The 27010-nt window shown below is 41.6% G+C and overlaps 1 protein-coding gene across 3 annotated transcripts in view; it reads left to right on the top strand.

Annotated features, from left to right (window-relative positions):
* The window catches only part of AKT3 (AKT serine/threonine kinase 3), a 268842-nt gene that overhangs the window by 190599 nt on the left and 51233 nt on the right, over positions 1–27010 (top strand). For all 3 annotated transcript variants that reach the window (XM_067555260.1, XM_067555262.1, XM_067555261.1), the window contains exons 8-10: positions 1142–1210; positions 22270–22392; positions 23153–23281. In XM_067555260.1, coding sequence (XP_067411361.1) covers positions 1142–1210; positions 22270–22392; positions 23153–23281 — 321 coding nt within the window. The remainder of the gene's footprint in view (positions 1–1141; positions 1211–22269; positions 22393–23152; positions 23282–27010) is intronic.

Here is a 27010-nt window from a genome sequence, read left to right on the forward strand (position 1 = left end):
AAAAGCTATTTTATGGAGGCTGAGGCTGACATAGCTATACTTGGCAGACCAAGTAGACGTTTTGGGCCAGATTGTGCCCAGCTTGCCCAATAGCACAAAGGCACATATGACGCATATGGGTACCAGGGGCGGGGAGTGGGCAAAGCCTTGGCCTTGCTCCCCAACACACTGGTCACAGATCTGGTATGTCTGAGAGCTATATGCTGTACCAGGTATAGATCCAGCACAGTTTTCTCCCTTCCCAGAGCAGCCAGGAGAACAGCAGGGCAGTTGACTCCCTTAGCCACAGTCTCCCTCCTGGGCTACTCTAGGGACAGCACAACAACGTGCAGCTCTACTTACTCTAGGTACGTTGTTAAGTCATGATCTATCCTTTCATAATTACATTAAATCTTGCTACACCGCATTTCAAATAATTGGGCCAAATGCATATTTGTAGTAGATTTACAGTCAGTGGATTTACACCAGGAATTAAATTTGGCCCATCATGATCTGTTCAACCTTGGGAAGACAAAATTTTAAAATTATATTATTAATTGTTATATATTTTTAAATGATATATAATTTTATGTATTATTCATTTGGCACTGAAAAAGTGTTCATCGTTGTACAAATACAGTAAAATAAAGACAATATCTGCTATGAAGATAAGATAGAGACAGATATAGGGATCACATTGAAGGTTCCTTCTGGCTCCCCTCCTCCCATAATATTGTAATCTTCTTATGGGTACTATGGAAAAAGTGGGTTTGGTGTGGTATTAGAGTGAGGAGAGGAAGGTGGTGGAAGATGTGTGGTTTATACCACACATTTGGGAGTGAGGAAAACATTTAATTTCAAAGTAGGATTAGAAATGCCAGTAGAAAACTGTGCTTATTTTTAGTGGCAACATAGTGTTTTTAATATTTATCTTATTAATGTACATTCTGCTGAGTGAGCAAAATGTGTAGACTTTTCTTGTCAATGGCTCTCATAGTTAAGTGCTTCAGGTAGAGTAGTAGGAACCGGTGATGATAATACATTCCAGCAATCAGATTTGTCTGTTTAACAAGATGCAATTAAATTTTTGCTATCATTCTAATAACTAGAAATCAGGTTAATATGTGAAGATAATTGTTTTTTGTTTTTTCTTCTCTTTAAGTCTTTGAAATATTCCTTCCAGACAAAGGATCGTTTGTGTTTTGTGATGGAGTATGTTAATGGGGGAGAGGTGAGTCAAAGAAAAAAAATTACATTTACACAGCGTTGCCATTAGGTAGTATTTTTAAAGATGTACTTTGTCCTGATTTTTTTTGGCTTCATCAAGGTTTGCTGGATTTTTAAAAAAAAGGTTATTTGTGCTTGATAGAATTTTCTTAAAACAGGAAAATACTTATAAAAAGATTAGGGCCAGATTTTCAAAAGTGTACTTTGATTTTTGAAAATCTAATCTGTTGTATTTTAAAGTTTCAGTGCATGACAAAGAAATAAGTTTAGAATTACAGCTAGCATTCTAGCGATGTGCATATACCTACTGCCTCCTTCAGACTGTTTCCTCCTACAACTTGTATTCCTTCCTCCAAGTTCCATGCAGATTGCTACATCTTTCCTTTTAGCAATTGTTGTTGTTTTTTGTAGAAGTGTTTGACTTGCAGGAGCCAGGGGTTACTAGTACATAACACACTCTAGGGACATGGTCTTTACAACTATCCCTTGCAAACTGTTTGGCCTCATAATCCTTCATGTATGCTGGTCTTTGAATCAGTCTCCCACTTTTTTTTTGTGTAACCACTGTTGGTAACCTGCTGCTGCCTTTATTCTATTGGTTGGTGTCATGTTGGTCCTCTGTATTACTCATATACTTCATTTCTTCCCACTATCCAATGTCACGCCAGCTGATGGCTGAGGTTCTTCTTGCTTCCCCCGGTCCTCACCTTCCTGTCCACTGCTATTCCTCAGTTGTCTTTGCTTTAATCTCTGCCACTGTTCTGAATCTGTACCTTCCGTATTTGACGTGTGTTCCACTGCAGCTTGAACTGTTATCTTTTGCCATTGCTTTGTGTGGCTGCTTGACAGTTGGACCCTAGACTTGCTCACCTCTGTGTAGTGGCCTCAGGTCCTTGGCTCCTTTTGTTGTAGTGGGGTGCCCACTTACTTTGGTATTATTTTAACTGCATTAATGTACTGTCCTTTGTTCCTGTGCTGGGCTGCAGCAGATTGCCCTTCGTGGGAAGCAGAGTCTTGGTTCTCTGACTCCTTGGTCTTTGTTCTGGGCTGCTCTCTAGTCCCTTGGGGGGTATGTTGCGGTGCTGCAATGTTGTTAGGGAGAAGAATCCCTTCCTGTCTGTGTTGCCTTTGGCATCAGTCTCTTGGCTTTCTTGACTGCCAACTTGATGTTGTCTTTTTTTTTTTAACGTAGTGTATTGTGAGCCATTGTGTGAGCATAGTATGTAAGTTTGCTGTACCTTGCTGATGACAATTCTGGCCTTAGTGTTTTTCAGGTAGTCCACCTCCCAGAAATGTGAATAGTAACCTACTGTTACCTTATAGGTCCTGTCATTAAAAGTTAACTTTTTCCCAGGTTTGAGTTGGGATTTCATGAGGTGGTAGTCAACTTCTGTTGATTACTTTATTTGTTGCACATCTTGCACTATTCTTTGTGTGCTCTGAATTGGGCATTAATTACTGACTAGTAGATATACCCCTTTGCTCATCTTAACCAAGCTTCTATCTCCAGGTGTGTAAAGCATGTATCCGACTCATGATGTCCGCTATTAAATCTGCTGGATTACTGCTTGGCTCCTTCTAAATAAAATCATGTCTTGCAGACATACAGCTTAACTCTCATCTGTGGTACTTCCTCCTTGGCATCTGGCCAGCCTTTGAGTATGATCTGTTTTAGTGCCTGTTGCACCCCAACCTGTTCAGTATTTTGTTGGTTTGCCTGGAGCCTCCCATCAGAGATGCAAAGGTATTGTAGCATGTTGATAGAGGGTATGTCTGCATTGCAGAGTGAAGTCGATTTATTTTAAATTGACTTTCATCTGCTGAATTATAAAAGTCGCAGGACTGTGATCACACCACGCTCTCTGCGTCGGGCTCTTAAATCCCCATTTGCCATGCTTAGGTTGATTTTCAAAGCTGTGCACCGTGGGTAGCTATCCCACAGTGCAACTAACTGCAGAGGTTTTTGGGAAGCCTGTGGTCTTCCCATGATGCAACGTGTTTCCTCCCTCTCCCTTCTTGTTCCAAACAAACTGCAAACGCTTTTTCACACTGTTTTTCTATGCCATGCACACACCGTTGCTGGAGAGGCATGGAGCCCGCTCAACTCTGCACTATCATTGTGAGCATCAAAAATACCTCACGGCTTCTCCTGCAGTATTTTCCAAGGCGAGACAGGATTCGCAGCACGGAAAATAGCGATATTATGAGGCCCCCCTGCTACAAACCATAGAGCAAAACAATTCCCATTTACTGCAGGCTGTCACGCATCATCTTCAGTCCATGGAGCACTGGTTCTGGTCCTGGGAAACAAGAACAGACTGGTGGGATTGCATTGTTATGAAGGTGTGAGATAATGAGCAGTGGCTGCAGAACTTTCATATGTGAAAGGCCGCTTTCTTTGAATTTTGTGTGGAGCTGTCCCCAGCCCTGGAGTGTGTGAATACTCACTTGAGACCTGCTCTGACAGTGGAGAAGCAAGTGGCCATCGCTTTGTGGAAGCTGGCAACCCCAGACTGCTACTGGTCAGTTGGGAATCAATTCGGAATTGGTAAATCCACCGTTGGAGCTGCTATGATGGAAGTGTGCAGGGCCATTAATAGACTTCTGCTATGAAGGGCAGGACATAGTGGACGGGTTTGCTGCAGTGGGGTTCCCAAACTGTGAGGGAGGCAATAGATGGCATGCATATCCCTATCCTAGCACCTGACCACCTTGGCACAGAGTACATAAACTAGAAGGGATACTTTTCAACGGTGTTGCAGGCCCTTGTGGATCACAGGGGACGTTTCACCCACATCACTGTGGGGTGGTCAAGAAAGGTGCATGACCCGTGCATCTTTAGGAACTCTGGACACCTGGACAGCAAGAAGAAGCGTTTCAATAACAGGCTCAGCAAGTGCAGAATGGTGGTAGAATGTGCATTTGGGTGTTTAAAAGCCAGATGGAGATGTCTACTCACTAAGATTGACATCAGTGAAAAGAACATCTCATCAGTTATGCTTTGTGCTCCATAATTTTTGTGAAACAAAGGGTGAAAAATTCCCCCAGAGTTGGGTCATGGAGGCTGATAGGCTGGCCAGAAATTTTGAGCAGCCAGATTCCAACACTACACTCAGAGCCAACCACAGAGTGCTTCATCTAAAGGAAGCATTGAAAAACCGGTTTTGCAATGAACTGCAGTAATGTATGTCTGTGCTGTGCCTTTCTTTTGTCCATCTCCCACCCTTGCACCAGCAGCCCCCTCCCATTCTTTCCCCACCCAAGCTATGAATGAATAAAGACAGATATTTTTTAAAGCTATACAGTTTTATTTGTGACCCGTTTCAATGGGGGGAAACGAGGATAAGTTAACATTGTGAAGTGTCACTGTGCAAGCAACTGTGGTTTCGTGCAATTCTTAAAGGGGCTGTTGCGTTTTTCTGCTCACCTACACCGGTGTGGAATGCAGCACATACTGCACCCTGCTCAGCCTCCTCATAGAGGGCTTTGAGGTTGGGGCTGATAACAAAGTGGTAGGCAGCGGAGTGTTTTGGAGGGGCTGCAGAGGGAGTGTATCATGCTCCTGCTCTTGTGCTGATCTTTTGTATTCCATATCCATGTCTAGTTTTTCAGACAAGGACATCCTCCAGGCGTTCATTAGTTTGCTAAACGTCATCCTGCGGTTTTTTTTTTCTGCTTCCTAATCTGGAAAAGTCTTTCAGCAGGAGTTGTGAAAGGTGGGCTGAAGACCAAAGTGTCAACTGTAAGAAAAACAAACACAAAGTTGCCATTGTTAGGTGACTCAAAGTAGTAAAAGAAATGTTACAATGTAAAAAGAACTCCCCTTCATATTCACAAGGGTAAGCCAGACCCACATTCCAATCTGTAAGTAGTGGACGGGTCGGAGTGGCGTTCCAGACATGGTAAGCAAAGGATCCTTGCATCCAGTATGGAGAGGTTTAATTAGCACTAAAATCCACAATCCACACTTGAGAGCCAGGAGAGGGATCACTGGGCTTCCCTGTAACATCCCAAGGACCGGTTTGGGAGGAGGTGGACAAAACAGATTAGAGGATGCTGTGGGTGAAGTGTAGCAGCAGAAAACATAGAGCAACCAGTGTCCTGACCCATAATGCCCATTGCAACAATACGAGTACTAGGAATTGTTTTGGGGAGGCGCCCAGGGACACTGGCTATGGTACAGGAATAACATGGAGTGACTGTATTGGTTGGATATTTTAAACTTGCGCCATCTTCCATAGATGACCATGCATGATATCAGTTTCCTGAGGGTAACGCAGGTGGAAAGAGAAGATTTGCTGCAAGCATCGGGGTACAGGCCTCGCCCTTATGCAGCTATGCTGTGTTCCGTGATGATGCCTGCTCATTTAATAGCAGAGTGACAGGGTAAAGTCTCCTACCGTGGTGGAAGAAATAAAGCTGTCCTCCCCAGAAACCTTCTGCAAAGGATTAGATTACTTACATAAAAGTTTCCTTGAGATATCCAAAGAGGATTCTCAGAGCATACCTGTGCACATAAATAGTCTGTTCTGGGAGTAAACCTCCACTGAAATTTGGCAACACCTGGGAAACCCATCCCCACAAAAACACAAACTACTTTTAAGAAGCTGGATTGGGAACATAACTGCAAAAATTAGATTTGTCTCACACACTCACCAGATGTGCCTTCCCTGGCATCTCGATCAGTCCTGCTGTCCTGTGTGTGGCAGGGCTGCTCTGGGGTAATGAACAATGTTCTGGGGTAATGGGGTAGTGGTGGGGTCATTGCCGAGAATCGCATGCACCTTCTCTTAAAAGTGGCATGTTTTGGGCGAGGAGCCAGAACAGCTATTAGCTTCCCTAGTTTTCTGATAAGCCTGCCTCAGCTCTTTGATCTTAACGTGGTACTTCTGCTCATCCCTGTTGTGCCCCTTCTCCAAAAAGCTGTGAGATATCTTCTCGTAGATATCTAAATTTCTTTTGCTGGCTTGGAACTGAGCCAGAACAGACTCTTCGCCCCGCAGACCGATGAGATCCAAGACCTCTGGTCGACTCCAAGCTGGAGCGTGTTTGGGCTGTGCAGTCGCCATGAGTGATTCAGCTACAAAGCTCTTTCCACGCTGTCCAAATCAGAAATGGTCATTCAAAATTTCCTGGGGCTTGAGGGGAGGAGCTATTTCTTGTTTACATGGCCACGTTACAGCAGAGCGCGAATGTCCAGAGTGCTCACAGCAGAGCATTATGGGATACCTCCCAGAGGCCAATGGCATCGATTTACGTTGTTCTCTGCCTACACTGATGCAAATGCGACCCATGGAATTCAACTTCAGTGGTATGCCACCTGCGGAAGTGGTTTTATTAGGTCGACTTTTACTGCAATTTAGATCAGTGGAACTTACGTGCCAGTGGAGATGCAAACTTTAGGGGGTCGACATAAGCAGTGTCACGTCAACTTCCATTGCCAGTGTAGACCAGGCCAGACTCTATCTCCTGTTCCACATCAGTGTTGTACTTTGGAAGGTATGCCTTACTCATCATATCTTTCTTGAACGGTACTTTATGCGTACATCAACCTGCTGGAGTCTATAACATGTTGCTTGAGTGCGCACTCAGCAATGACTTCTTCATGATATTTTCTAATGGCTTGTGATCAGAGTGCACAATTACATTGTGCCCAAAGGTGAATTGTTGGGATTGTTCCATCCCTCATAGCAGAACCCATGGTTCCTTTTCTATCTGTGCATTCCCTCTTTTTGTGTGTCAGGGATCTAAAAGAAAATCCGGTGGGGTGCTGACTTTGTTGATTTTAGGACTCATTCTGAGGCATCACACTGAAGCTCTAGCTGTTCTGCAGGGCTGTAGTACTTCAGGACTAGTGTCTTGCTTATGATTTACTTTACTCTTTCAATTGCCCCTTCTTGAGTCTCTCACCATTCCCACGCAGCATAATTGTGTGTTAGCTGTCTCAAGGACTTACAGACTTCTAATAGGTGTGCACTGAATCTGTGAAGATAGTTGGCCATCGGTATAAATTGTTGGACTCCCTTCACATCCTTTGGCCAGGGAATTTCCTTAATGTTTCTCAGTTTCTCAGAGATTGGTTTGAGTCCTTTAGAGGTCAAAAGATGTCTGACATAGGGGACTCAGTTCTCCTTAGCTTCAGCTTGTATGCATTCAATCCAATATTCCACTCCTGGTACTTGTTTATGAGTTGGCGCAGCTTGGTATCATGGTTCTGGATTACCTCTTCTCAGTCATATACTTCTCCTACAAGCAGAATGTCATCATCTACAGTCTTTATGCCTGGCACAGTCTGTCAGATGAGGCCTGGTTCAATTTACACTGGAACACCTCTGGGGCCAGACTGATGCATTCATTTCCTGCAGTACCTGCCAAAAGGTGTCTCTTCTAGCTTTACATGCCAGCACTCAGTCTTGATATCACTGTTTCCCTGGATAAATTGAGTAGTGTTTCCTCAATCACTGGTAATATGTAGTGACTTCTCAATGCTCTGTTCAGAGGTTTTGGGTCAGTGCAGATCCTCTGTTTACCTGATGGTTTTCTCAGCACTAATAGAATTCTGATCCACTCTGTGCTGGTTTTAGTGAATGTAATGAGGCCTTTTTGCAGGCTTGCCAGTTTCTTCTTCAGTGGCTCCACTAGGGCTAATGGAACTCCGCATTTGGGTAGTCTTATGTCCAGTATATAGGGGTCAGTTTTTATAGTTTGCCCATTAGGGTCCATCTCCTTGAAATATAGCCTCATATTCTACTTGAATTGTTCTCTCTCCTCTCTCACTTTGAGAATATTCAGGTGTGGTACATATATGCCAAATTGCTATCTGTCATAAATCATAATAATAAATTAACACTAGGATTTGGAACTTGGATTAGGAATTTGTCCTAATGACTAAGGACTGAGGTGTAAGAGAGGCTCAAGGATATGGTGTAGAGGTCCCAGAGGGAGCAAGTGAGGGGTTTGGATCAGAGGGTGAAATACTGAATGAAGCATCCTTCAGTCTTCCTGTTTTGATTCCATATATAACTTTTGTACAGAAGTTTAAAAAGTAGTGTACATATTATATAAAAGTGTAGCAGTTTTTCTGGAACCATAAGAAAGGCAAGACTGTTGGTTTAGCTGTGGTTTAAGTAGGCCTCAACTTTAATAAGTGTCAAACCTGGAAACTCTGGAAAAAATTTGTCCAGTGCAAGACATTCTTCCTTTGAAATCCATTCCACCTGGTGGAGGGCTGCTTGCTGGCAGCCCCACCCCTTATTCTACCTGTACTGGGACCCAAACTTTGTCACTTTGTACAGGGGTTAATCGGGGGGAGAAAAAGGGGTGTTTCCTCAGTGTACCAGGCATTCGGAGCCCCTGCCCTATTCCTCACCTTCTTTAGGAGGTGCTTAATCTACTCCCAATTCCAATTTATCAGGAAACCGGACTCTCTAATGAATGATGACATGCACTAGGCACCTGCCACCAAGAGGCCATTGGTTTGGCTGCAATTTGATACAATGAATCAGTATCACAACATATTACATACATCATCTTGTACTGTACAGCAGAATCCTCTCTGTGATTTTCTATTGCAGAAAACTCTATAAACTGTACTGCAAGAACAGCCCTTTACTGTCAGGGGGATATACCATATGACTTAGTAGATGTTTCCTATCACTAATTTTCATTATTCAGCAGTAAACCTCAGAAATTTGCAACAATGGAAAGATTGTTATGTAGTTCCTTCTGGAGAATATTCTGAGTATGCCTATTAATTTCTCAAGTTTTATAGTTTTAATATATTTTCAGATTTTAGACTTCATTATAAGACTTATTAATAGGTTGTTACTTATGCATCTATAACTCAGTAAAATCTGATTTTTAAACTAACCAGATGGTTTTCTCAACACTGAAACACTTACAGTATTTCTGCCATATTTGGCTTTTCTTCTTCTTTTTCTCATAGCTTTTATTTTGATTCAGCAGATAAGGAAGGACCAAGTGGTTTGCTGTATCAGAGCAGGTGATATTAGTGTTCCTAGGCAAAACTTAATTGAGAGGAATTACAACTTAACTAGTGGGAAAAAAAAAACAAACCAACAACTGTATATCGTTGCTAGCTTTTATTTTTTAAGGTCCTGGTTTTATCCTATTTTCAGCCATCTCTACATGGTGTAAATTACAATCCTGCCCCAAATTGCTTACAATCTAAAACAAGAGCTACTTATTTCCTGAAGTGCAGAATACAGCTTGAGACAGAATAAAACTTAAATAGTGATTAAATAATTCCACATTCTTTTTTCAGTGATTGATCATGTAGACATTGCACTGATGCTGTTCATGCACCCTTCAGCTCTCGTGAGCCGCACTGAGGGCACATAAGGGCAAAGCACAATGGCTACCATTCAGTTCCTCTCATTGCCTCACAGCTTGGAGATAGAGCCCTGGCTATCTGAGAGACTGCCAGCCTTTCTGTAGTAGTTCTTAGATCTAATGGTTTTATAGTTTAGTTAGTCAGTAGATGTAGACATAGTTATCTAACTGTCTGTTGTAATAGTTAGTTTCTTAGAATTTTACTCGTTGGCAGTAGGATGTCATCTGGTTCTCCTGGATTCAAAGGCTGCCCCTTATGCTGGAGATTGGCACATTCCCAGCAAATATGCAGTTTATAAGTGCTTCAGTTCTTGTGCCATGAAGGACAGAGAGGCTTGCCTTCAGGTCTTCCTGATGACTGAGTCCCTTAGATCCACTTCCCACTGGACTTGCTAGACCCCCCTATACAGGGACTTTTGGAGCCAAAAGAGTAAGTGCAGGGTCTCTGCCTTAAAGAGCCCTGGTGGTGGCTGCCCATACCACAAACATGAAGACTGCATGCTCCTTGGATAGACTGCAAGGAACCAGGGGCCCCATAGGTAGGTCGCCTACCTAGGCTTCCTCCAAGAGGAAAACCTTTCTGTGGCACCAAAAACCCTCTGAGACTTTGTGGCTTAGAATGGTCCCCAGTGAATTTCAGTCTCATGCCAGTTCCGGCCCAGTGACACTGAAGCGCTTGGCATCAAAATCCACTCCTTTGGGAAAGACCCAGCGCCGTCTTGTCTCTATGGCCCCAGTGCCAATGCTCCTGGCATCGGAGCCAACTCAGACATAGCTGCACCCTAAGTTCCCTCCTTGACTATGGTGGACGTTGCAATGCCACCCAAAGAAAATCTGGTTCCTGCCCATGTGTTCACACTACCTCATCTTATGGTACCCATAGATTTGCAGATACATCTGAAACTGGCTGTCAACTTTAGCTCTGTAGGCGCACCCACTGTCCTCACCGGTGTGGCAGTGTCGGTTCTGGTCTGCTCAGAGCTACTTTAGCCAGCGGGAACAACAGCATGACCAGAGGTCTGGCTCCACAGACCTCCCAACAACCCCTCCTGGCTTTGCTTCAACCACAGGTACAGGAGGAAGAAATGGAAGAACATGCCCAGAGGGTGACCTTCCAGTACTGATGACTCTATCCTCCTTTTCCTCAAAGATCCTGTAATGCACTAATGGCCCCAGAATTGGATGACTGCCAGGGTTTCCAAGACCTATTACAAAGGGTGGCCAAGGATCTCCAAATTCCTTTTGATGACGTACAGGAACATACACACATGTTAGTGGACATACTCCAAGTCCCACAATGGGAGAAATAGCCCTCTCTCTGCCAATGAGGCTATTATGGATCCTGCCAAAACCCTATGGCAGATGTCTGCTTCAGCACTTGCTACCTTTCATAAGGCATATTGAAAATACCATATGCCTCCCAAGGTGTGGAATTCTTTTACATACACCCTGCCCCATCCTCCTTTATAGTTACAGTGGCCCACACCAAAGGAGAAAGAGCCAGAGAGACTAGATTTATTTGTTTGAAAAGCCCTACTCCTCAGGAAGCCTACAGTTCCATGTGGCCAATTACCAGGCTATGTTGGCCAGATATGAGTTCCACATATGTTAGAGACTGTTTGCTTTTGCAATAACCTCCCAAATGAGACCCATGAGGAATTTTATATTGCTAGTCAACGAGGTCCAGCTAGTGTCCAGGAGAAGTCTGCAAACAGCACTTGATGTAGTGGACATGGCTGCCACACATCTATGGCAATGGCAGTCGTCATGCAACAGGCATCTTGGCTTCAGAGACTGGAGTTCCCCAGAGAAGTCCAAATGATGATGAAGGATCTTTCCTTTGAAGGATCTGAATTATTCTGTTCCAAGATGGATGGGTTACTCCATAGGTTGAAGGAGTCACAAGCCACCTTGTGTTCCCTCAGACTGTACACACTAGTTCCTAAGAGAAGATTCAAACAGCCTTATCCTTTGCAGAGACCAATTGTGCCACCCTTCTATCACTAAAGGACATCAGAACCACCCAGGAAACATTAACGCTTCCACGGGAGGAAACCACCCACCACCAACGTCTCCCTCTCACACCAACCAAACGTCTGAATCCTAGAAATACTCGTTTTGATGGGATGGTTGAGACTTGTTTCATGTGTGACTCCAGAAGTTTCAGTCCTCCCCTTCAGAATAGGTGAGATTGAGGCACTCGTGGTTGACCCGCTGAGCACAGTGTTCTATCCAGACAAAGATCAACAAATATCAGACATCTGTAAAGCAGCCACTTGGGCATCAGTATACATGTCCATGAGGCACCATGCCCTGACTGAGATCTCCAGGTCCACTGCTGCATTTAGTAAAGCAGTTCTTCATTCACTGTTCAAATAACTACTGTGAGCTCTCACCTCCTTAACACAATCACAAACACAGTCACCATCATTGGAATGTGCATGTGGAAAATCACTCAAAGGAGAAAGGAAAGTTATTTACTGTGTACAGTAATTGGAGTTTTTCGAGTTCATTCCACAACCTGCCCTTCCATCCCCTCTACCTCGCAGTCCCTATTTTGGGGGTTCTGCAGTGGGAAAGAAACAAATGGTGGCTGGCAAACTTCACCCTCACATGTCCTCACCACGGAGCATTGGGGTGCATGCATGCCAGATGGATACCACTGACCAAAAGTACTCCAATCTCAGGCTCATAAGGTTGTGTGTGTACCATCAGGAAAATGTGCATATGAACAACATGTCTTGAAGAACTTCAGTTACTGCTCATGATAAGTAATTTCCCATTCTAGGGTGCCATTCTGCAGGTGCTCTGCATATGCATCTCCCACTGATGTTAGTAGGAGTTAAATGTTGATACTAACAAGATTGATACTTAGTCATTGCATATTTGGTTGTGTAATCAAATATACTGTCACCCTTCTTGTATGCTTTCCTGTATTTCTTATTCTTTTTCGCATTAAAAAAATTACTGGAAAAATACTACAGTAATATTCTTGTTGATACTTTAAACAAACACCAACCAGGAAATTCAAAGTTGCAGTCCTCACAGCAGCTATCACTCTTCCATATTGCATATTTTAAGGCATTAACATTAATCTATGCCAAAGAAAAACATATTTATGCACAGTGGCAGAATGATAGTTGCTGTGTGAGCCATACGTAGTACTACTTGACTCCTGCCAAATTCATCCCTGTTGCAATTGCATTATCTTTACCCGCACATTATAAAAAACTGTAAATAAATAAATAGTGTAAAAATTGGAAAATCTTTTTTTCTCCTTCCATCGTGGTGTTTTTTTTTTCTTTCCTGATTAGTAAATCCAAAGTGTGCCTAACATACTAGGGTCCTGTTCCATGGCTAAGGCTCTTAAGCACTACATTAATACAGATAATTAGTAATAATAATAAACTATTGGTAAACGTATGTGTTAAATGATTTGGGAACTACAAGATGATGCAGACAGGTAAAATAAATTGTATGGGTTACATAAACCTAAACACATTGCGTGTAGCTAGCCTAGGGAAACTTGAAAAGGGGAAACAGAAAAGAAACCTTCATAGAAATGACGAAGAAAAAAGGGTGTGAAACATCTTAAAAGCTATAATGAAGGATTATTATTTATTTCAATTGTGGCTTATTTCTGTTTTCATGTATTACTGTAGTGAGGCCACCTACTTGAAAAGAAGTTTTGAACTGTGCATCTATACAGGGTTTGTTGATCACATGATTTTTAAAACAAATTACAATATTCACTGATGTATATAGTTTGAGTATTTTAATTAAAAATTAAAGGTAAATTATCTAGATCCTTGGCAATGGTAGAGAGATGCTGAGCTCTTCTAGTGGGACAGGAGACATAGGTGGCTTTACAATGGCTGATCCAATTCCAGGCATAATTTAGAGCAGCCTCAAAGGTGATCTATGTTATACCTAGGGGACAATTCTTGTAGCCCAAGATAGGAACATCCTTGTCCCACTCCCTTCCTCGGGGACCTTCCCTTATACCAGAGGTAGGAAAGAGGGTTAATCTATATACAGGCTTTTTGCCACCTGGAGATTCCTTTTGGGTAGTCTCATCTAGTTATCTGTTGCTTTGCACTGCTGGAGTGGACCTGAGTATCAGGCCCAATTAATTGAAATTTTATAATTCCATGAATACAGTTTAGAAAGTGCAGAAATACTTATTAATGCTCCTTCCACTTTATGCTTCCCTGTGCACTTGAAGGTATGATAATCAGCACTGTCACCCAAGTTATTTCTCATTGCTTGATTAGTCATCTTCAGAATACTTGCTCTGTTGTATTTTAATTTTATGCTGATGATAGAAATTGAGACTTGTATTAAATACACTGTGAACCTTTTTAGCTGTATCCAACATATATATCACAATATATTATGGTGGAGCAATGAATGAAGATGATAATCTTTTGCAGTAAATCATCTGAGATCACAACTTCTAGGCATACTTTTGACAATATTTAAGAACACTGTGATCTTCATTTATCGAACTTGAAGTGCCATCAACAGCTGGATGAATGCAGCATATTATTTCTTTGAAATATTTGCTCACATTTTTAATAAAAATTTGACTATATATATTGGCTTTACATTTTTCTCATTCTAGTAAATGTGTTTACTGTAGGAATGTTACCTAAATGTTCAATTTTTAAATGAATTTTGCAGAATATTTGCAAAAATTTAACACATTTGTGCCAGAAATCCAGTTCTTAGCTATATTCATCCCTTCTGGGCACATAAACATATCTTTGTTTCCAGTATTATGTATATGATCAAAATAATCCAGATTTTGAATATTTGCAACAGACTGCTTAGGAAAAACATGCAGACCAAGAACTATCTGCAGAAGTCATTTGGAGATTTAAGAAATTAACCTGATAAAAAAAATCACTGTTCCCTCCCAGACAATCATAAAAAGGAAGATGTGAAGTTAGGCAAATGTATTCATTTTGAATTATCTATCCATCTAACATTATGGAAGAGTGGAGAATGTGGTAACAACTTCTCAGCCAGAAACCCTGCCCTATTTTTTTGGTCAGATGAATTGATATATTTCAATTAGATTATAATAAGTCATTTTAAAGGATTTTCAAGAAGATTTGCTAGTTAGTTACTGAATAAGTGTCTAGATTGAGGTACCTATTTCCAAAAGATATATTGTTTCTGTTGTATCTTATTCATATTATAAATTCCTATGCAATTAGCTATGCTTTTGGAAGGAAAAAGGAGATGTAAGCCTGAATTTGAACGTTATTTTGAAGAAAATCTTGTATCCCTGAATTGATTAGCGAGATGTAAGAGAGGCAAACTGACAGCAGTTGGCCCACAGATGTGCAGAAACCACTGCCTACATTGGTGACCAATATTGACTCTTAGGCCTGGTCTACACTGGTGGCGGAGGTCGATGTAACGTCACTTACATCGCTCTCCGAAAGCCTGCATCTATACTGGTATGGCAGTTCCATCGACTTAAACCGTGGCAAAAGTCGACGTAATAAAACCACCTCTGCAAGTGGCGTAGTGCCTAATTCGATTTTATTGGGTCGATTTTGCATCAGTATAGACAGAGCGTAATGTAATTCGACGTTAATGGCCTCCGGGAGGTATCCCACAATGTCCCGTTGTGATCGCTCTGGACATTCACGCTCTGCTGTTATGTGGTCACGCTACCCGGAAATGGCCTCTCCCCTCATGCCCTGGGAAAATTTGAATGTTTATTTCCTGTGCAGCCAGTGGAGAGAGAGCTTTGTCGCTGGACTCCTCATGGCTACTGCAAGGCCCAAACACACTCCAGCATGGAGTTGACAAGAGATATTAGATCTCATCGGTCTGTGGGGTGAGGAGTCCGTTATGGCTCAGCTCAGAGCCAGCAAAAGGAATTTGGACATTTACGGGAAGATATCCCAGGGCATGCTGGAGAAGGGACACAACAGGGACGCGCAGCAGTGCCGCGTGAAGATCAAGGAGCTGCAGCAGTCATATCAGAAAGCCAGGGAAGTTAACGGCCATTCTGGCTCCTCACCAAAAACATGTCGCTTCTATGAGGAGCTGCATGCAATTCTCGGTGGCGACCCCACCACGGTGCTGCCCCGTAGCATCAATACCTCTGCTAGATCACAGTCCATGGACAATGATGAGGATTCCATGGATGAGGAGGAGGCTGAGGAGAGCAGGGTGCAGGAGAGTGGGGTGTCTGTTCTCCCAGACAGTCAGGACCTATTCCTGACCCCAAAGCAGTCCAGCAGCACACAGGACAGCAATAATGATCCCGGAGAAGGCACATCAGGTGAGGGTTGTTTTTTTCCCCCCTTCTTAGCAGTTCTCTCCTTTTTAAGGAGGGAGGGGGGCCGGGAAGGGGATTTCAGGCGCTTAGCGGACTTTACTGGAGGTTTACCCCTGGAACAGATTATTTATGTGCAGAGATATGCTCTGAGAATCATCAGTTGATATCTCAAGGAAACTTTTATGTAGGTAATCTGTTATCCTTTGCACAAGGTTTCGAGGGAGGGCAGCCTTGTTCCTTCCTCTCCAGTAGGATACTTTGCCGCGCCACGCTGCAATCAAGGGAGTCGGCATCATGGCGGAACACAGCATAGCGATGTAAGGGCCAGGCCGGTACCCCACTGCGTGCAGCAAATCTTCCCTTTCCTCGTGCGTTACCTCAGGAGACTGATATCGCTCATGGTCACCTAGGGAAGATGGCATATGTTTAAAATACCCGAGATGTACAGCAGATACCCTGTACCTCTGTATTCCCCATTGTAGTGTCCTACCAAGTCACTTTAATTATTTTGATTTGGTTTCAGAAGAGATTATTCGCCCCCTTCACTCCCTGGCTGTCCTCAGATCCCCTGTGGCCATCTTGTGACAAAACGGTCATCCAAATTAAACCATGTTGCCCAGGCACCCCTTTAATACAAGGCATTTGAATTGAGCTTTTTAAAGATCATTAATCTTCTCTATAGCACAGTACAGTGCCCCTGGCTTACCATGTCTGTAATGACACAGTGAGCTGACCCTTCTGAGATGTTAGGAATGGAATGAGGGTCTGGGTTTGCCTTGTGTACTGCAAGGGGAGTATTTTATCCACTGTTGCAGTTGTTCCAAATTCCTGTGTCTGCTAACAGTGGCAACCTTGTGCATTTCTTTCCGTTCTGTAGATACCTCGGCCTTGGCCCAACCCTCTAGAAAGGCTGCGGAAAGAGACTCACAGATTAGAAAGAGGAAAAAAAAAATCAAAGGACGACGTGTTTGGCGAGCTCATGAATGCCTCCGCGGCCAAAGACATAGAGCTCCGAGTGTGGCGGCTGACCTTGTCCCAAATATGGACATGGACAGGGAGAGTCGCAGAGCAATGCAGGAGCATGATCGCAGCACCACACAGGAGATGCTGCAAATCATGTGCAGCCAGGCAGACATGCTCCGGTGGCTTGTGGAGCTTCAGGGGGAGCGGAGGCCGGACAGAGTCCCGCTGCAGCCCCTCCATAATGCTTCTCCGCCTATGGCTTTGCTGCCCTCCCTCTCCCCCTCCCCCAAGAGGTCTCAGAGGAGAATTGCCAGGCTGCAGTACGTGATGCACTCCACCCCGGTGGAGGCAAGTAGGAAGCAGCGGCGGCCCCGCTCACAGCTGGCCTGCAAAAAACCACGCTACCCCTCGAGACTGTAAATGAACACTACCCACCCACCCTCCGCCCCCTCGACTTGAATGTTCATAAATAAAAGTTTGCATCATTTCAACATGTTTCTTTATTAATTCATATCTTGTTTGGGAGGGATTTGGAGGGTACTGACATTGATGGTGGCGGGGATGTTGAGCAAAGGCAAATAACATACAGGAACAGAAATCAGTCCTGCATGTTATTGCAGACCGTAGTTTTCAATGCTTCCCTAATGCAAAGCGCTCCACGGTTAGCTCTCAGAGTATTGCTGGCATATGGCTGCTCATAATTGGCAGCCGGTCTTTCTGCCTCCACAGCCCAACCCTGGGGGAACCTCTCCCCCTTCGCTTCACACACATTATGAAGAACATAGCATGCAGATATCACTGATGGGGAGGTTCTTTTCACTCATGTCCAGCCTAGTGAGCAGACTCCTCCATCTGCCCTTTAAAAAGCCCAAATGCACATTCAACGACCATTCTGCAAGTGCTTAACCTGTTATTAAAACACTCCTTGTTGCTGTCAAGGTGCCTGGTATATGACTTCATTAGCCAAGGGAGCAAGCGGTAAGCAGGATCCCCCAGGATCATTATTGGCATTTCCACACCCCCAATGTGAATTTTTTGGTCAGGGAAGAAAGTGCCCACCTGCATGCTAGAGAACAGCCCCAAATTCCAAAATACGTGCGCATCATGCACCTTCCCAGACCACCTTACATAGATATCAGTGAAATGACTCCTGTGATTCACAAGGCCCTGCAGGATCATGGAAAAGTACCCCTTGTGGTTTATGTACTTGGTTGCTAGGTGGGCAGGCGCTCAGATAGGGATGTGCGTCCCATCAATGGCCCCCCCCCCCCAACAGTTTGGGAAACCCCATCATGGAAAACCCGTCTACTATGTCCTACACATTTTCCAGAGTCACTATCCTTCATAGCAGAAGTCTATTGATGGCCCTGCACAGTTGAATCACGGCAGCGCCCACTGTGGATTTATCGACTCCAAATTGATTCCCAACTGAGCGGTAACAGTCAGGGATTGCCAGCTTCCACAGAGCGATGGCAACTCTCTTCTCACCATCAGAGCTTGTCTCAAGCAAGTATTCATGCGCTTTAGGAACAGGGCCAGCTCCGAGCAAAGTTCAAGGAAAGTGGCCTTTCGCATCTGAAAGTTTTATAGCCACTGGTCATCATCCCACAGCTGCATAATGATGGGGTCCCACCAGTCTGTGCTTGTTTCCTGGGACCAGAATCGGCACTCCGCTGCAGACGATGCGTTATGGCCTGCAGCAATCAGGAATTGTTCCGCTCGATGGCTTGTAGCAGGGCAGCCTTGGTGGCGTTGCAGTTGCCTGTGCTTCAACTTATTGCGGCACTTCAAAAATACTCAGTGATAGCCGCGATGTATTTGTGACGCTCACAATAATAGTGCAGAGTTGAGCTGCTTCCATGTTTCTGCAGCAGTGGCGAGCGCGTGGCATAAACGGCACAAAAATAGGTTTCCTGTTTGTTTGGGGGAAGAAGGGAGGGGGAAGGAGCGTTGCATCATGAGACGATGAAACTCGTCCCAAAAGCCACCATGGCTAGTTGTACTGTGGGATAGCAACCCACAGTGCACTGCTTTGAATGTCGACACAAGTGTGGCGAGTGTGGACGCACGACCCTGGCACAAAGAGCGTGGTGTGTACACGCTCCAGCGACTTCTAAAAATCAGCAGGTGAAAGTCGACTTTAAGTAAGTCGACTTCACTCTGCGGTGTAGACATATCATTATTATTTCTTTATACTCCCTTGTCTGATCGTACCCATATATTGTTTCTTGTCTTATCCATAGATTTTAAAGTCTTTGTGTTTTTGTTCTTTGTTCTGCACCTAGCACAGTGAGGTCCTAGTTTATGTCTGGGGCTCCTAGACTCTACAGTCCTAAAGATAAATAATAATAAATAATGGCACATTGTGCCATTGGTTTTGGGCTCTTTTAACGTAGACCCAGGTGGTTGACACTTGTTATTTGACCTGTTGGTCACTTAACTTTTTCTGAGGCCTTTAGGGATGTGAGTCAATGGCAAACAGTGATTTTCACTACAAGCTTATTTTGCCTAATGCATTGTTGATAGTTGTTAAGATCTGATTTCATCAGGAATGAGGATGCCAGACCTTGCATGTACTTCTGAAGCCTGTCTAAGTGACCCTTTTATTGGCTCAACTGTATTTGCTTGGATATTTGATCCTTTGTGATCCTAGAGAGTCCTAGAGAGAAGGTATGACTGATCTTTTTTAATCTAATCTTAGGTGAAGGAGAATCTCAAAGATTGATTCACTTAAATGTGACTACCTTGTCTTGGATAAAGTGAATTTGGGACTTTTGGTACAGAGTAGCTTGGTAGTTGTTACAATTACTACCCAAGTGTACTGAGCTTGTCAGACCTGATATTAGGATTACCCTCACTTGGGACCTCATGTCCTCTGTGGCAAGTATTGGCCTGTTGCAAGTAGTTTTTAGCCCTATTAATTTGGCCCTGCTACCCTAGATTTGATATTTTGAATGAGAATGACAATAAAGGGATTTAAAAAAAACCAAAATAAAGCCCTAAACAATCAAAAGCTTTGTCAAGTTAGATTATCAACTCCTGCAGGCCCAGATCAGTACCTTTTCTGTTTTTAATGCACTGAGAATCATAGTATGCCTATTTTTGTTGTCTGCTCTGAAATTTCTGGACTGCTGTGGTTCCAGAATGTTCTGAGGTGTTCTACTGCTAAGCTACTGGGACAGTCCGATGATGGAAAATTTATAACTCTCTCTTGTACACAGCCATTCATACAGGGGCACCTGGAAATCTCTTCTTCTTTCATCCTTCTTTCAGCTGTCAGAGGACAAGGATACATAGTTTTTATGAAGTATATATTTGTTAAATTTGCAAAGCATCTGGTTACTCGCTTTATAAAGCAAAATAAACAAAATCACATTATTTTATATTACTTTGAATCTTTATAAAAAACTTTAATGATGAATGATTCTTGGTTTCCATATCTCTGAAACAAGAAGATCATGACTAAGACATAATACTTAAGTCAATGTATGTCAGTTTTATATTTTAACACTATTTGAGGAAATGTCAGTTTTAATATGCATTTGGTGAACACTATATGAAAAACTTTGATAAACAATTCTGTTTAGAAACTTTCTAATACAGTATAGTATTGTTTTCCTCCCTTGTTTTATAATATTAGGGACATTGCATGAAAATAGACTTAGTTTCTTAGCTCATAAACTCTTCTTATTTGTTCCGTATCTGATGATCCAGTATTATCAATTTCTATTATCATTTCCCCCACTGCCAGTAATTGTGATGTCATAAAAGGAGATTGCTACTTGAGGTAGGAAATATACAGCAGGAGCATATTAAATACCTATGAAACAAAGTTTGTGTTCATGCAAATATATTTCATTTTTTTACAGGATGTTTGAGGGTGAAGGGAGAGAGGGAAATAAGGATGTTATACAGAAATGAGATAATGTTTGTGAATCAAAGTCATACCTAACTCTGTTTTATCAATTTTCTATGAGGCACCTGGACCAACAAATATAGATTGTTAAACTGGCTCAATTCAGTATGTTGAAGTATAATTACAGGGAAGTTGTTGACTACAATATTTATATTGATGCTTAATGTTTAATTTATATTTTGAAGTGTCTACAAGCTTGAAATAATTGCAAAAACATATTTTAAAAGTAATTTTATTTTAGTATCCAACACCATATTAATGTTTAATATTTCTTGAACTTTTTTTAGCTAGCTTTTGGTAATATATAAGTGAAATATATTATTGTGTTTCTTTTGTGTTTGACCTGTGTTTTGGAATTATTTCTTCTTTTTTAGCACTGCATAGACTATGCAGTTTTACTATGGATTTTCTTGTCCAGTATATTGTTTCCAAACAGGGAAGGCTTCCATGTGTTTAGGACTGCTATTCATTATTCCTTGTTACTATTTTTGGTATAATTTTGTGGAGAAAAGAGGGTGTACATGTATATCAAGTCACATGAGCTGTATTATATAGAATAGAAAACTAGCCTGTAGATGGAAATGAATGGATTTGAAAATTAGTTGTGTTTCAAGAACCCACCAACATTTCTAAAGTAGCAAAGGTGTATATCTAGTGAATGGAATGAATAGTCAAATTCTGCAATTTAACTCTGCTATAAGTTTTTTTTGTTTTTTTTTTTGGGGGGGGGGGGGTATTTTATTATTTTGTACTAGTTCATAAGAGGCTGATAAAGCTATAGAACGTCAGGTTTATGCTACAGTTTTTGTTTGCATTTTATATGTGTATCATTTAATGATTTTTTTTTTCACTGAATAATTTCAGTTTAAGAAATATCTGCAGAGTAAAATTTTAATTATGAAATGCTGAAAGGGGGACAGAAGAAGAGTATCAAATCCAAAAACTATATAGTGTATGTACCAAAATTAAACCACAGATTTATAGGTTTGCTTTTACCAATCATAAGACAACTATCTGGTATTTTTGTAAAAGACCGTAATATGTTGCGGTTGTGTAATGTCATACTCTGCTTGTTCGGTGACTATCTAGCTAAGGACTAGATATTTTCTTAGTTCAGAGTAAGTCGAGCAGTTAACAGAAAAGAAAAACTTAGAACAATATCAGTATTTAGGTATTTTAATGATAAGGCTCACCATCTAAAAATAAAATTTGGAAGGAGGAGGTGGAGGGAAAAGTACAGGATGATGCTATTGCATACTGTTTCCTCTGGTAACTGAAGGTTAAATGGGTAGCAAGCAGAATGCCTTAAACAAGATTGGTATATTGATTAAAACGCTGATTTAACAGCTCGCCTTCCCCCCTTGGAAACCTGGAAAAGATAAGCCAGCTGCTGTCTAAGAGTGCTGCGTGTCCACTGAGAGTACACTATCTATCATCACAATATGGTGATGAGAGGTGTTTTATGTTTGTGTTAATTTCCCCCACTAAATCAGTAATTATTACAATCCTGTCCCTGCTGTTTACCCTGCAGCTGTTTTTCCATTTGTCGAGAGAGCGGGTGTTCTCTGAGGACCGCACACGCTTCTATGGTGCAGAAATTGTCTCTGCTTTGGACTATCTGCATTCCGGGAAGATTGTGTACCGTGATCTCAAGGTAAAAAAAAACAACACAAGTAATCAAATTTTTGTTTTTGCGAAGACTATTGGGACAAACTCAAAGTAATTATAAAGTTACACAGTTTTGAGAAAAGCACAGTTAGGCAGGAGGTTGTGTTGACTTAAAATGCTACATGTTAAACCACAACAAGGACTAGAAACATTAAAAAAAGAAAGAAAGAATTCTAGCTTTCTAATGCACAATTCTTCTGTAGTTGTGGAATCACAAAATACATGGAGTCCTGATTACTATCTACTTGGAGAACATAGTTCACAAATGTTGAATCAAATGTTTTCAGTACATACTTTCTACTGAGAAAATTTAAGATTTCTTCTTCAGAAAAGTAGTTTAAAAATATATTTTGCTTGTTTGCAGTATATATATGTTGAATTATTTGTAATGTCTTAACATAAAGTCAGTGCATATAGAAGAAGCTTTCGAAGCACTTGCGTTAGTCATTACAAACAAACAATTCTGTGATTGTAATGGGTCCTCTGGAAATTTTGTAAGTCTTGGAAATTTTTAGAAAGTTGTTTTTTGCTTTTGTTCTGAGGGAAAGAAGTATATTTGAACAAAACTCTTATGATGTCTATTGGGGGAGCCTACAGTCCCCTCTTGATGACACACTAGTAAACTACAGTACAATTTGTTACACTGCAGATATGGCTTAGTTACATTTTTTTTCATTGACATGTAGTGTATTAGCCTGTTAAGAAATACTTAAGGCCCAATTGTATGTGTTCTTTCTAATATGCAGTTAGAAAATCTAATGTTGGATAAAGATGGCCACATAAAAATTACAGATTTTGGACTTTGCAAAGAAGGAATCACAGATGCAGCGACTATGAAAACGTTCTGTGGTACACCAGAATACCTGGCTCCTGAGGTGAGATTTAGAATATATTTTTTCTGTACAATATAAAATGTTTTCATCTTTCATTTAATTGCAGGGTATGTTATTTGGGTGATCAAAACTGTTTATTACAATGAAGAATGGACAGTATGTTGCATTATTATTGTTACTATTACTCTACTGTTTCTGTTGGGGAATAATCATATTTTCAAATTTGTGAAATTTTGTGTTTATAAATATAGCTAAATCATCTGAAATAATAAAATTCCAATGCCATATGCAGTAAAATAATTGAAAACAACTTTATTACATGTACAGTGCTCACACTTAACATTTTCTTCTGTTTTGAGAAACATGAGTTTCAGCTGTATTCCCCATTTTAGGTATACAGAATATTGCTAAGTTTTCATTCCAAGATACATTTTCAGGGAAATCAGGCTTTTATTTCTTAGGAGCCTAGTTGCTTTCACCGCTTTATCTTCATCAGATGATGATTATGGTATCACAAAAGAAGTATTGACTTCAGTTGTAAAATATTTAGTAGGATCCTGTTAAAGAAATAGACCTTTTTAAGTGTAGATGTGCCTCAGGAAAGAACAAAAGAAAAAATGTTCTTTCTTTCCACATTCTGCTCTGGCTAAAACACTGATGCTTTCCAGGAGTACCCAGGGTTGTGAGGCACCTCACAACCACGTGCCCTTAGCATGAGGAGGTCATCTGTGCTTGCTGTGGATCAGTTCTTTGACTCCACTAGCCTCTGGCAGCACAAGCCCTACCTTTGACATTTCTGCAGGCCCTGCTCACTTTGTGGAGGTTAACGGTAGTCACACACCAACCCCCAAGTCCTCTGAGCTTCCCTTTGAAGAGCCCAGCCCTATTCCACTGAATACTTACAGAACTTTCAGTTTTTCTGTTTCCCAGCTTATTAGTTTTAACTAAGGACTGTAAGGCTTGAGGTTGTTTTCAGCTAACATGTTGTAGGTTAAAACTCATTTAAATGGCTAACAAACATACCTGAGCCTCAAGGACAATGGCTAGTGTAAACATCCGATGGCTCAGGAAGCCAGATGTCTTCTTAGTGATTCTAATTCCAGTGAGAACAGCACATTTGCTTTTAGAATTTCTGTTTCATCTGCCACCTATCTGTAAGAACCCTCACTCCCCTTTTTCCTCCACTCTATCCCCACCCCGAGCATAGCCCTAGCATCCTTGATGTAAGTAGAGTGATTAAAGTGTCCCCTGCATGTATGTAACGGCCATTATCACTGTTGTTCTCTCTGGATGGGACAATGTCTGTATTTGTAAGTGAATAGATAAAAGATTTTAAAACGTACTTTGTAATCGATAAGAAAGCATATATAATTGACCATTGTAACACCATGAAGTTGAAGCTGATTTATTGGACTTCCCGGTATCGTGAATAAACCTCTTCAGTGTTGTCTGTGCTGCCTGATTCTTGGAGAAAGAATCTTTCGTACTTTACAGGATCACACTCCAACTAACGCGCAGCACTTATTCTTGTTTTCTCTATAAATATATGTAAGTTTATTATCAAAGAACAGAGATTGAAATGATAGTAAGAAGGACTATTGGAAACACATTGTTACGTGCAAAACAAAATTATTATAATCTTTCTAAAGCCTAAATGTAATTCCCAAGACATTCCATGTCTCATACAGGATAGCTTACCACAGTCTTTTCCCCAGTGTTGCCAACCAAGATGGTTGAGATCCCCCTTTCATAAGATCTAGCCTGCTTGTAGTCTGTCTTTACAGACTGAAGGACACCAGAACATCTCTCTCAACTCCTTTGACCTTCACCTGAAAACAGGTGTCCCCCTTTCCTGCTGTTTACCTCTTCCTGCTAATTTCCTTGGGAAGGCCCAGCAAGCTCTTCATTAGCATTTGACTCATTATGCTAATAGACTTATACTGGAAGACGCACAGTATACAATGGTCCACCAAGGAGCTATGTGTGTCTCACCTCCTGTTTGGAGAAGTTTGTCTCAATGCATATTGCCTTTGTGTAACCTGTCTTAAACTAAAAGACAGCAGGTGTATATAACTCCTCACATATTTTGCTTATATACCTCTCACGGTGATTATAATGAACAGTGTGCTTCAGGCTTTCATTAGAGACCTTACCTGACATTTGTGGTGAACCCAAGGGACCCTGTACCCCTGTGTACACCTGCGCCTTCTGCCAGTTGGTATCAAGAGGTCTTTGAGTTACAAGAATGTTATCAGTTTCCACAGGCCATCAGTTGTTTACAAAAGGCAATAAGGAATTAAAACACGTACTTTCAAATTTACCTTTGTGTGGTAGCATACTGCATAGCATGCCCCCCTGGCATACTGGCAGGAATTGCTATTTGAAAACAGAAAATAATATTTTGTTGGAGCTTGCATATATTCAAAAGAATGACACACAAACATGGCTTTTCCTCAGCATAACAAATATTTTAAAAATAAAGCAAATAGATTTGGTTGCATTTAAGAGGGATAGAAAAATGTATTAAAATATGTCATATTGAATAATAATAATATGCCCTTCTTTGCAGTATGTGTCCAAGTCTGGTTGCTTCACTGTGAGAAATACTCTAGACCTGGATATGTTAACTGTAAAATTATTTTAGTGGATTTTCAAAATCTGTAAAATGATTTTACCTGAAATACTTACTAATTTGGGTTCAGTTTGGCTCTGCAGCATTGGCTGTGAGCATGTTCATACTGTTATAGAGGGCAACAGGCAATATCTCTGGCAGTGCAACCAGATTCTCATGTTACTATTGGGAAGCATTGATAAGTCCTGCTCCTGTGAGGTGGTTAGTTCTTCTGTGAGATGCTCTCCACTTCTATTGATTTCCAAGAAGTAATGAAGAAATGCAGCATCTAAAAATTGTGGATGGCATGAGTGTGCCTGTGGGCTCACAGTGCTTTCACTGTGAGGTCTGTAGTGGTGCTCTAGTGAGGCAGAGCATGAAAAGCATACGTGAAACCCCTGGCAAGGTGAAAAAGTCAACAAAAACATATGCAGATATAAACAGTTATATACAGTATATATCAGATATATTAAAGGCCTAGAAATGGCAACAAAGACTGTTAATGGTGGTAGAGCTGTGTGAATACTGCAGAACATCTTTGCTTGCAAAAAGTGTCATTTGCTTTTCCAGTGTTTGCATCTCTTTTGTGTTCATTTTCTATTAATATTATATTAAGTGAATTTACAAGCAGGAATGTATGCTTATCCTCATTACCCTGATATGCCCCATCTGATGGGTAAAGACAGAGTTCTGGAAACCCATATCTCCATCATCCCAACCTCGTGCCTTCCTGGCAGCTTCCAAATGCTGTATGCTTGGGGAAGGCATTTGCTACACTCTTAAAAAAATTGTATTGTGTTTTCAAATACTACTTCCATATTACTCAATTACTCCATTGGCTAGTAAGATCTGCCTCTCTTCTTCTGGCCCTCCTGCTTCCAGATGAGATTTCTTGCACCACTGTCAGTACTATACTTCTCCTATTTCTTGTTCACTGGGAATATAAGGAGGACCTAGACTGTGTCTACTCTGGGTTCAGAATAGGCTCTTTGCCGCTCTCCACCCCATCCTTCTAACATCAGTGTAGAGTTAGATTCAGTCAGGTCAAATGTGTAAGCTCTTGGGACTGTATTTGGTATGGCGTCGTGGAATATAAATTTTTTAATGTGGTGCCAGTTATTTAGAGTCTCAGCTTTTGCTGCTGAGTTAACAGTACCTGA

Source organism: Emydura macquarii, unplaced genomic scaffold (assembly GCF_026122565.2).
Source record: "Emydura macquarii macquarii isolate MOO-44397 ecotype Brisbane River unplaced genomic scaffold, CSIRO-AGI_Emac_v2 contig_1597, whole genome shotgun sequence".
Lineage (NCBI taxonomy): Eukaryota > Metazoa > Chordata > Testudines > Chelidae > Emydura > Emydura macquarii.